Here is a 12,545-nt window from a genome sequence, read left to right as displayed (position 1 = left end):
AACCGGTCCCAATAAACAAGTTGTGACTTCTTTTTAGTTCAACTTACAACGAAGTATTGAAAGGTGGATCCTTCTAATATTGTACATCTTCTTAGCTTTATATTGTTGTGAATTTTGTAAGACAAATAGTTGCCAAGAAATTATCCCAATTTCGAGATATGGAGAAAGTATCGCACTTTATTTCAAAACCTCATATTGCACAAATGAGTTTTTTTTTTTTTTTTTTTTTTTTTTTTTTTTTTTTTTTGAGTGGTTAGTTTTTGACAGTTTAGAAATGGAGTTGACTGAATTTTAAGAAAGCATGTATGGGTGAAAAAGTTCGTACAACTTGATGAAGCACTAGTGAAAATCGAGTGTGCTGTGGATGGTGAATACTCTCTCCAGAAGCCGGAGAACTTAATACTCGAATAGTGGAACAGTCTGTCATAAAAGTTTTCGGCCATGAAGAAACTTGCTACAGCGCTATTTACTTTGTTTGGGTCATCATACGCCTGCAAGCAGCTATTTTCTACAGTGGACGTTATGAAGACAAGTTATGAACCTAACAAAAATGACAAAGCTACTAAGTATTTTTGCAGTATTCGCAAAATACGACCATGAAACATGCAATACATGCAATTGGTATTTTACAATATAGGCTAAATATGTAATATCATATTATGAAACATAATTTGGAATTAGGGATGGAAGTCGGTGGTGGCGGTGGTGAGTAGGGACGGGGGTTGTATCCATTACAAACGAAAATAACAGACCTTAAATGGCAGACTAGTTGGAAAAGGTTCGCCATCCCTGGAATGAAGATGTATGTAGACTATACATTGAAAATGTTAAACATTTTGATAATGGGTCTTCCTTAAAATATCACGTTCTACATATCACGACAGTCTCCAAAATGAGTCTGCTGAGTTCACAGGGACCAACGATCTTTCTGTCTTCCCTTCGATACGTTACAGTATGTTCTTTGTGTTGAAAGACATGCAGTGATTGATGGTCCAACTGTATGTGACATTAAAACAACAAGTCTGATGAATTACACCATTCATACGGTCAATGTAGCCAGCAGAACGGAGACCGTTTAGAAGTAAACACGAGCACATGGACTCGAGAAGAAATTGCACTATCAACTAGAGTTTTAACAATTTATTAGATCTATAAGTTGTAGGCAGTCCGCCTCTATGATGCAGCGGTTAGTATGATTAGTTATCACCCGCGGAGTCCCGGGTTCGATTCCAGGCTCTGCCACGAAATTTGAAAAGTGGTATGAGAACTGTAGTGTCATGGGGTTTAGTATTATTAATATCAACAACATATTAATACTTAAAATAAATCGAACTTGTAACTATCTCTTTCATATATTAAATATTATTATTATTATTATTATTATTATTATTATTATTATTATTATTATTATTATTATTATTATTATTATTATTATTATTATTATACATAACAAAATCACAGCAACCTCAACAGTTGAGTCAGGATATCAGTAAAATACCACGTAAGGCGAAACCTTGTGTGTGGTAATTTAAAATATTAATTATATAGAGTATGGGTATGAGTGAATGTTAGGTATGACAGCACATGGCGGAGCATCGAATAGAAATTGAATATGACGTGATATTTTCATTTAGTTATTTCTTCAATAACAGTTTTATTATCCATGACAAAAGATTTAAGACGCTTCACACTCATTTTTCTGGCTAATCAAGTAGTTTGTGAAGAACCTTTAAAGGTCATTAAAGAATTTTGGAATGAAGTACAAAAAATTGCGTTTTGTAATGCTAAGTTTGGGTTTGTATAAGATACAACTGTGGTACATCTTACTGCGTGTTGAATATTTATGTTTTCTCAATTATATTTTTGTTTTTGTCAATATATTTGTATATTTCAAAGGCATAGAGCTGCTTTACATTAAACATGTTTGCTTCAGCATATACTGTAATTGACTACTTGGGTATAAACTTTCTTTCTGGTACATTATTCGCAATATAAGGTTTTGAACAACCTGCATTTTATTGATTACATTTTTGTAGGCTCCTCCTCATGCCAATATTCCGTAGCTAAGAGGTTTTTTTTTTTTTTTTTTTTTTTTTGCTATTTGTTTTACGTCGCACCGACACAGATAGGTCTTATGGCGACGATGGGACAGGAAAGGCCTAGGAATGGGAAGGAAGCGGCCGTGGCCTTAATTAAGGTACAGTCCCAGCATTTGCCTGGTGTGAAAATGGGAAACCACGATAAACCATCTTCAGGGCTGCCGACAGTGGGGTTCCAACCCACTATCTCACGGATGCGAGCTCACAGCTGCGGGCTCCTAACCACACGGCCAACTCGCGCGGTATAGCTAAGAATAGACTGAACTAAAGCGTAATAAACCTCTCGTAACAATTTCATATTGGGTATGTATTTTAAATTGTGAAATATAAAAAATAGTTCTTCTGACTTTATTTCTTAAATCGATAACGTGACTTTTCCATTTCATGTTCGCATCAATTATTCTATTCTTTATTCAAATAGTTATTTCATTCCTGCCCGGTAAGGGGCAGGCGGGCCACCAGCTAAACATGTAGCTCTTTGGCCGGTGAGTACATAAAAGTTGAATTTTGGAACACATACATAGAAGTATGCCTCGTACATACTGAAAACAAAACATAATCAAATACAGATTGAAACAGAGAAAATTTAAAACATAAACAAGTATAGAACAAGGAAATATTATGTGATTTCTTCCATGTCAGTCTATTTTTCATTGATTTCGGTTGGCACACAAAGTATAAACGAACAACACATCGTACTGAGAGAGAAATGTCTTCAGTTCATCTGCATCAATTAATAATCCCAAATACTTAACATTACTTACTTTATACATTTTGTAGCAGTTACAATTTCATTTACAGTTGATGTTGGGTACAGTTAATTTATTAAAATCGTCCCTTGTGTCTGTTATTGAAAAATTCATAAAATTTGACTTTTTAATGTTTAATTTAGTTGAGAAACAATTAACAAACAAGGATATTTCATGTTTTCTTTCGTTCAGTTAACTGGTCCAGTTACAGTCATCTTCCCTTTTCACCACCAACGAATTTCAACAGGTTGGTCGCACTTCTAGTACTACAACGAATTCTGCCATACCTAACGTGAAGTGCAGTGAAGATATAAAATTAAGAAATTACGTGGAAAAGTTCGGTGAAGAGGTCTACTGACGGAACAGTTCTCTTTGGTAAAGCGTCTGAAGTTAAGATAGCGGCAGTAAAGTGATTTGATGTGAATGTATATTGAAAGTTTTAATTTACTGGCCGGGCTGAGTGGCTCAGACGGTTGAGGCGCTGGCCTTCTGACCCCAGCTTGGCAGATTCGATCCTGGCTCAGTTCGGTGGTGAGTAGGAATGTAGCGATTAAAAGCAATGTTATCATTATAAAATACTCGATCAAATGAAAAACCGCACATTTTCTCACTTTCAACGAACAGTACTATGCTGCTGATCGAACAGTCCAAAGTTCCAGTGCTGGAAGCAAACAGCTGCGAACACTCCTCTGTCATTATTTCGTTAAATGTGCACACTGCTCATTCTAATCAGTGCCTCAGAGTTTGGATTGAACAGCTGGAATGCTATGATGAACCAGTGTGTTACGTACCAGAAGTATAGAAAATTTATGAACCAGAAGAAAGGAATGGCGAGTTAAAGAAGAGGGATCTAACTCTCCACCTATTACTCCTGAAACTTTTAGTGATACTTCTTTGTACGGGGTTGAGGAGAAAGGAGAGAGCTAGCCCGGTTCCGGTAATACTGTCAACTGAATGGAAATGAAAATAATATGAATTGAATCGATAGTATGATCGATCGATAGGAACACGCAGTAGTGATTACATCCCTTCATACAAGATTGGCATCAGAAAGGCACCCGGCCGTAAAACAGGGCCAAATCCACATGTGCGACACAGTTCGCACCCGCGACCTCCACATATGTCGGGAAAAACGGTAGAAGAAGATATTTTATACGTTTGTTTAGATAAATACTTGAAGAGCCTCATGAAAAAATGCCTTCTGGTTGTATCGTTTACCAATTTTTTAAACATTGTAATTGAGCCTCTGTGGACTGCGTTTTAACAATCAATCTCATTTTCATTGCTAGTAGATCTTCATTTGCCGGCTAGTATTGAGCCCATCAATCAGCGACTTATTGTCCGGCTCTATGGCTAAATGGTTAGCGTGCTGTTCTTTAGTCACAGGGGTCCCGGGTTCGATTCCCGGCAGCGCCGGGAATTTTAACCATCATTGGTTAATTTCGCTGGCACGGGGGCTGGGTGTATGTGGCGTCTTCATCATCTTTCATCCCCATCACGACGCGCAGGTCGCCTGCGGGAGTCAAATCAAAAGGCCTGCATCTGGCGAGCCAAACTTGTCTTCGGACACTCCCGGCACTAAAAGCCATACGCCATTCTTTTTTAGCGCCCTATTTCGCTCTTCTGAGTTCTGACTCCACCAAGCCATGAGGACTTCACAATCCTCCTGACACTATCGCGATCATTGATGTTATCCTCCGCAATGTCTATCTCTCTCAGATCTTTCTCAACACATCGTTTAGCATTGTTGTTACTGATGGGCGGCATTGTCAACAAAGATATTATGGCAGTTTCTTTTAACAATAAAAAATGCAGGTCATGAAAACTGTCTATAAAGCCCAATAGATTAGTTTTAATTATGTGTCTTTTTCCCCCCTCAAAATTCTAGAAACAGTTCTGCTGTCATGAAACTTTGTTGAGAACTCAATAGATTTGTACAAAAATGCCGGGCTGAGTGGCTCAGACGGTTGAGGCGCTGGCCTTCTGACCCCAACTTGGCAAGTTCGATCCAGGTTCAGTGCGGTGGTATATGAAGGTGCTCAAATACGTCAGCCTCGTGCTGGTAGATTTACTGGCACGTAAAACAACTTCCACGAGACTAAATCCCGGCACCTCTGCGTCTCAGAAAACCGTAAATGTAGTTAAGTGGGACGTAAAGCCAATAACATTATTGTTATAGATTTGTAGAATGTGCACTCAATTCCTATGTCCACCTTTACAGCAGGATGTTGTTTCTCTACTCTGATTTGTCTAAAGCATTTGTACAATCGACAATCAAGATCGTCTCAATAATCCAGCTATGCTTTGTGTTCATCGTGAGATAACCAATTCCATTGAGATTGATCACATTGCCAGTAAGTTCATTCGCTAGAGTCCTGTACATGCACTTCAACACTTTTTCTTGTATACCAGAGGAATTAATCTTTCACCTATTTCAATTCATAGACTAAAATTGAAAATTAAGATAAGGCAGCATGAGTCCTCAACGTAATACACTATAATTATGTTTATTTACTACTAGTGAAAGATACCGGTACCTATAGTGTTTAAGTACAGTAGCCTATGTTTTTTTTTTGCTAGGGGCTTTACGTCGCACCGACACAGATAGGTCTTATGGCGACGATGGGATAGGAAAGGCCTAGGAGTTGGAAGGAATCGGCCGTGGCCTTAATTAAGGTACAGCCCCAGCATTTGCCTGGTGTGAAAATGGGAAACCACGGAAAACCATCTTCAGGGCTGCCGATAGTGGGATTCGAACCTACTATCTCCCGGATTCAAGCTCACAGCCGCACGCCTCTACGCGCACGATCAACTCGCCCGGTAGCCTATGTTCTATGTGCGTACAATATTTCTTTCTTATCATGAAAATGGTGCCCCCAAGTGAATTTACGAAACTCGGCACATAGGCTCTATGACTCATCGAGTTTATTGGCATCTGGTTCTCTTGGGATCAAATTCCAAGATCCAGAAATCTCATGAAATCTGGGTAGTAATTGAAGGATCGTTGGCAAATAACTTGAAATTTTACGTGACCTGTCGTTAGGGCTGTTGTCCAGGTAGCAGATTCCCTATTAGTTGTTTATCAAGTCTTTATTTTTACGTCGCGCCAATACAGATAGGTCTATGGCGACGATGTAGTGGTGTTCCAGACCAATCATTTCTGTAAGTACATGTCTTACATCCTCAGAAAGTAAAAGTCGTCATATGCTGATGATATGGTCTTAACCTCAAAATCAAAAGAAGATCTTCAGGAAAACTTGAATCAGTTAGCAATATGGGCCCAAAACAACGATCTTGAAATAAACCTTAAGAAAACAATGGCAATGATCTTTAGAAAGGGCGGAAGAACAGCCAAGGATGACATTCTTTATCTCAGAGATGAGCCATTGATTCAAACCTGTCACTTCAAATACCTGGGAAATACTCTTCAGACACAAGGGAAAATATTCACACGTCACGTGAAAGATAGGGTGATAGGTATGTGCTGTCAGATCAATGAATGACATTAGTCATCTCAGGGACATGTCTCTGCAATCGGCACTGAGACTCTTTAAAGCGAAAATTACACCTACCGCAACGTTGGATATAATATGGGATAATTTAAGCAAAAGTAATCTGAAAGGCTTACTTGTTTGAGAAAGTGAAAGCTACTGCTTTGCCTATCGCAATACACCCCTTCGAGGTTGACATATGAACTAGCAGGAGAACCTTTCTTTATCGAAGAACTTCGACTGGATCACCAACTACCGTCCACAAGACAGTACAACGAGGTACTACAACAGGGCCTCTCAAATGCCCTAAATCTCACGCGTGCAAATCGAGGCGCAAGAGCTCCATGCACTGTGCATTGGTCCCGCTCGATTCGCCTCGGACCAACGCTTTGTCTCTGGGCTACTCGGCTAAGCTCGGCTCAACTCGGCTCGGATGTAGAACGCTACGGAGCAAGTGAGGAACAGGGAGAGAGGTGGAGCGAGCGAGACAGGCGTGGGGAAAGAGAGAGAGACAGCGCTATAGCTCCAAATCGAGGAGTGGGGGTCTGCACTCTGATCAACCAAGCGAAATCGTCTTTTGCACCGTGCACAGTGCATGCACCTGGTGCATGCACTCTGAGAGGCCCTGTACTACAAGAACTACTAAACAAAAAAGAAGGAGATCCCAATTGATTTCTACTCCACAACGGCTGTGACGTCACCAGAATGGAAGGGCCCTGCCTATGAAATAACGCACACAGTGACCCGTTTCGCGGTGCACGGTTTTCACCATAGGTTTGTGAAACAGAGATGTTCCATGTGCCCACACCAAAGTGCATTTGTAAATTATGTAAAAAGGCATAGGCCTATGTTAAATATCACGCTCTTGTGTGTTCTAAGAGGTTGTCGTCGATAACACAATTATGTAAATAGTTTTATGTAATGCACATTGTGCGTACTTATCCTTAATAATAATTATGGTGACGATGGGATAGGAAAGGGCTAGGAGTGGAACAGAAGCAGCCATGGTTTTAATTACGGTACAGCCCCAGCATTTGCCTGGTGTGAAAATGGGAAACTGTTGAAAACTCCACTCAACCTTATTCGTCTACTAATGTCATTCAAAGGCATCTCTCCACTTACAGCTCAAAACATTCCGCTTAGTCGAGCTGTTCATCTACTTCCAAGTCTTTCCAACTCAAAGTTAGCAACATTTTTTCGTAACATTACCCTACTTTTTTTTTTTTTTTTTCAGTTCTTTCCGGTCATCCTGGTGAGGGTCCCATATACTGGAACTAACATCTCATTGGGAGTCTTACCAGTGACTTTTCTTTACATCCTTACTACAAACCCGAAATACCCTTATAACCAAGTGACTAGATCTATAACAGGGCCTCTAAGGGTGCATGCACCAGTGCATTGCGCAGCGCAAGGTGCAAAAGACGACTTGGCTAAGTTGACCAGGGTGCAGACCCCCAACTCGTTGATTTTGAGCAATAGCGCTATCTCTCTCTTTCCCTACGCCTATCTCGCTCGTTCCTCCTGTCACCCTCTTCCTCGCTTGTTCTGCAGCGCTCCACCACCTGAGCAGAATTGAGCCGAGCTTAGCCCAGTCTCCCCGAGACAAAACGGCTAAAACGAACTGAGCCGAGTCGGACCGATGCATGGTGTACAGAACCTCTGCGCCTCAGTTTGCACGCTTGAGATTTTGCGTGTTTGAGAGGCCCTGATCTATAACCTTTATTTACAATGCCATTTATGTGATTATCCCAATGAAGATTTTTCCTTATGTATTTTTCTCTGGATCTTTATTTTAAAGGCGGACTCCTTGCTTACTCCGTTGAAACTATTAAAAAAGTAATTGAATTGACATATTTTAGTTTATCAGCAAGTATCGCGGTGTTCTTTACAGTGCGGCTTATAAAATGCTAATTTTTTCCCCTAGATGTGGAGGACCGGCACACTTCTCCTGGCGCTGTTAGCTATTGTAGCAGTAGAGGTGGATGCCAGTCAGGAGACAGCGGTTGATGATGGGCCTAACCACGTGTCGCGCACAGGCAAGGCGGGAATCTACTCTGCAACCAAGAGTGTTCTGGCCGAGATAGCGCGAGAGTTAGTCGCTCGCACTGCCACCAACAGTCAGGTGAGTTATTTCAGTTCTTCGAGCACACCTAAGTGCAAGCTGCGCTGGGCCTAAGCTGCGCCACTCGAGGACTATGTGGATACTAATTTTAATTCAAATTTCTATCCACAGAACTTTGAATATTAACAGCTCGCAAACCATTTTATTTTATTTTGTTTTATTTTATTTTATTTTGTTTTATTTTATTATTTTATTTTATTTTATTTTTTATTTTATTTTTTATTTTACTTTTTATTTTATTTTATTTTAAATTGCAATGGGACTTTTAAGAAGGGTCCTTCAACATTAAAAGCAGTTGAATGTGCCATCAAAGACATATTCAATAATTTTGAGAACAAAACAAGTCACAGGTGCTAGATTAATTGACCTGACAAAAGCTTTCGATTGTGCCTCACATGAAATCTTAATTCAGAAGCTCAGTTATTATGGAGTAAGTGGCCAAGAACTGAAATGAATGGCATCTTACCTTCATCAAAGGAAACAGATGGTGGTAATAAGCGATAAGAAATCTGATAATACCAATATAAATGGTCCGTTATTGGACATTATAAATTTTCCAGCTAACTCATTCCTGGTTGCCAGCGTTTCGCCCTCGTGTGCTAGGATGGGCTCATCAGTTGGTACCTAGCACACCTACCAAGACGCATGGCCTAAGCAGTGGCCTCCACGGTATGCACTAGCCATGCGTCTGATAGGTGTGCTAGTTACCAACTGATGAGCCCAGCCTAGCACACGAGGGCGAAATGCTGGCAACCAGGAATGAGTTAGCTGGAAAATTTATTATGTCCAATAACGGACCATTTATATTGGTATTATAAATTTACTCATTCGGAACAAATATTACAGATTCCCTATGGGAATCAACATCTGTATTAAGAAATCTGATATCGAAACTGTTAAAGCAGGTGTTCTACAGGGGCCGTTTTTGGTCTATATTAATGATCTAGCATGTAATGTTCCCTGCACTTGATGGTGGAAGCAATAAACTAAAGAAAAACGTTTGACGATAAATGCAAATAATGAATGTTACATAATAACACTAATAAACAGGCATTCACGTTCTTCAAATTAGAGGGTCAAAACACATTAGAGATATGTTTTGTATTATGTGTCAATTAGAGTTCCTTGGCTGAATGGTCAGTATAATGGCCTTCTGTTCAGAGAGTCACTGAGCTCGATTCCCGGCTGGGCCGGGGATTTTAACTGATGTGGTCATTCCTCTAGCTCTGGGACTGGGTATTTGTACTCAATGTAATTCACATCTTTTTATTTATACACACCACACTACCCACCACCACAGAAACACACAATAGTGAATACGTCCCTTCATGTAAGGTTGGTGTCAGGAGGGGCATCCGGCAGTAAAACTGGTATAAATCCACTCAAAAGTTCCGACTCCAAGATATTAGGGAAAAGGAGGAGGAGGAGGAAGAAGAAGTTGATGATGAACTGTCAATAGGCGTGTACATTTTTTGTTTCGAAGTACATAATTTTGGTGCAGCCTACATTATAATTTTGTAAAGAAAGTACACCCTTTGTGAAAACATACTTGCTTTTGTGTTTGTAAGTGTTTTCTTCTGAGACCCATTTTTGAACCTTTCCTGCCCAGCCCCCTCGGATGTTTTTTGGAACTTTTTGATTTTTTTGAGGATCTGGCTTTTGAGCCTAAGTTGGCGTGTTTGATCCGGCTCACTCCGGTGAAATTGAAGGCGTTCGATTACCGACACATAGAAGAGTTTTGTCAGAAAGCCAGCGCTCTATCCTGAGGCACCCAGACCGGCATAAAGACATACATACTTGTATGTGTATATATAAACATGGCGCAACAACTCCAAAGGTTCATGGCCTACCAAGCAACTGCTGCTCAGCCCGAAGGCCTGCAAATTACAAGGTGTCATGTGGTCAGCACGACAAATCCTCTCAGTTGTTATTCTTGGCTTTCTAGACCGGGGCCATCATCTCAACGTCAGATAACTCCTCATAACATAGGATGAGTGGGCCTCGAACCAGCCCCCAAATCCAGGTAAAAATCACTGTCCTGGCCAGGAATCGACCCCGGGGCCTCCGGGTAAGAGGAGGGCATGCTACCCCTACACCGCAAGGCCAACACTCATACATATATGCTGGTATTAATTTATTTGAATCAGAAGCACCTTACATATGTGTAAAATAAGTTAAGCAGATTAATTACAGCTACAAATACCTGCAGTCAAATATCTTTGCCCAGAAATGGGCCACTCAGATAGCACTGTCATGACCCTCCATCAGTTCTTGTGTTGTGCAAGAAAACTGGACACAGTTCACATGTGCACAAATGCCACATTGTTTGAGTCTGCCCACACTCACAGAGCTGTGATCCTTCCAGGCATCCCCATTTATGAAGATCAACTCTGCACCTTCCAAAGCCACTCCCAAGTCTGTTGAGGGACCTCCAGATTTCCCATTCAGTGACACGGCCTGCAGGAAGACTTCCTTTTGCCTTCATCCATTCTGACACAGGTGGGGAAGCTGGTGACCAAAGAGAGGGTGAGCGTGACCTCACAGCACACATCAGGAAGAGCTATGATTGGTTTTAAGCATCCACTAATAGTTCTTCATGACTCATCCAAAGCAGCATCAATTTTCTGGCATGAGCGTGCCTATACCAACAGGGATGTCATCTCAGCAACAATCCTCCTGTGGGTGGGGGCAGTAGAATAACACCTACGGTATTCCCTGCCTGTCGTAAGAGGCTACTATGAGGGAACCCAGGGGCTCTTAAGTTGGGAGTGTGGGTTGGTGACCACGGGGCCCTTAGCTAAATCCTGGCATCGCTTCCACTTACTTTTGCGGGGCTCCTCACTTTCATCTATGTCCGACTTTCCTTGAACTCTCATTCTTTCCCGACTCCAGCGGTATTGAGTTTTCGAGATCTAGGGATTCTTTCATTTTCACGCTCTTCGTGGCTCTTGTCTTTCTTTAGCCAGTTATTTATTTATTTATTTATTTATTTATTTATTTATTTATTTATTTATTTATTTATCGTATGGCATATTATATACATATATATAGAAACAAGAAAGCAAGTTCATTATATTTTAATGTCCAAAGATGTTATCCATTCTAGAGCCTCTGTATTGGCCTCTAGAAAATCAAACCAATCTCCAGGGTAGGCTCTTCTGCTACACTCCTTTACAATGTGTTCGATGGTTTGAAAAGGAGCACCACAGTCACACTCGGGGGGTTGTATTTTCCCCCATTTTTACAGGGATGCAGCACAGACACCATGACCACATCGAATCCTATTAAGGATGGTCCAAGTTCTTCTTGGGAGGTCAGACCTTGAATTAGGTGGGAAGAAAGGCCAGAGATGTTCACCTGTTTTTGAGATCCAATCTTCCTTCCATTGGGCATAGGGGTTGAAATTGTTTTCTGTGAGCTTCTGAGCGAACTTAACTGGCGGATGTCTAGATTTCAAGCGGTTCCTCTGAAGGTCAGGAATATTGGAGTGGATGGGCAAGTCAGGGTTCTCATTTATCTTGGAGTATTCTCTCAACAGTGCTTGTGCTCTACGGAATGAAGGAGGCATGATGTTGCTCAAGACAGGAAGCCAGTGGGTGGTAGTTGATCTTATTACACCTGAAATAATCCTCATTGTGTTGTTGAGCTGAGTGTCCACAAGTTTCACTTGGCAGCTGTTGATCCACACAGGAGCACAATATTCTGCTGCAGAGAAAACTAAACCAAGGGCGGAACATCTCAAGGTAGTTGCAGAAGCACCCCAGGTTGTACCACACAACTTCTGCAGAATGTTGTTACGACTCCTAATCTTTGCTGATGTATTTACTAGATGTTGCCGGAAGGAGAGTGTCCGATCTAATGTTATACCTAAGTACTTTGGGTAATTATTGTGTCTGAGGACCTTACCATTAAGACACTTGGAGAGTACAGTTTGCCATTTTGTTATTTAGATGAAAGCAGGACACCTCAGTTTTGCTAGTGTTTGGTTGGAGTCTCCATTTCCGAAAATAGTCACTAAGAATGGAAAGGTCATCAGTTAAAATGTTCTCCGTTTCTTTCAGGTTACTATGACTTGTAGTTAAAG

At 40.9% G+C, this 12,545-nt stretch overlaps 1 protein-coding gene across 2 annotated transcripts in view; it reads left to right on the top strand.

Annotated features, from left to right (window-relative positions):
• The window catches only part of LOC136883275 (uncharacterized), a 41,610-nt gene that overhangs the window by 17,165 nt on the left and 11,900 nt on the right, over positions 1–12,545 (top strand). For both annotated transcript variants that reach the window (XM_067155492.2, XM_067155491.2), the window contains exon 2: positions 8,264–8,461. In XM_067155492.2, coding sequence (XP_067011593.1) covers positions 8,264–8,461 — 198 coding nt within the window. The remainder of the gene's footprint in view (positions 1–8,263; positions 8,462–12,545) is intronic.

The sequence above is a fragment of the Anabrus simplex genome, chromosome 11, assembly GCF_040414725.1.
Source record: "Anabrus simplex isolate iqAnaSimp1 chromosome 11, ASM4041472v1, whole genome shotgun sequence".
Lineage (NCBI taxonomy): Eukaryota > Metazoa > Arthropoda > Insecta > Orthoptera > Tettigoniidae > Anabrus > Anabrus simplex.
The sequence above is the reverse complement of the archived record's forward strand: the minus strand, read 5'-3'. Positions and strand labels throughout refer to the sequence as shown.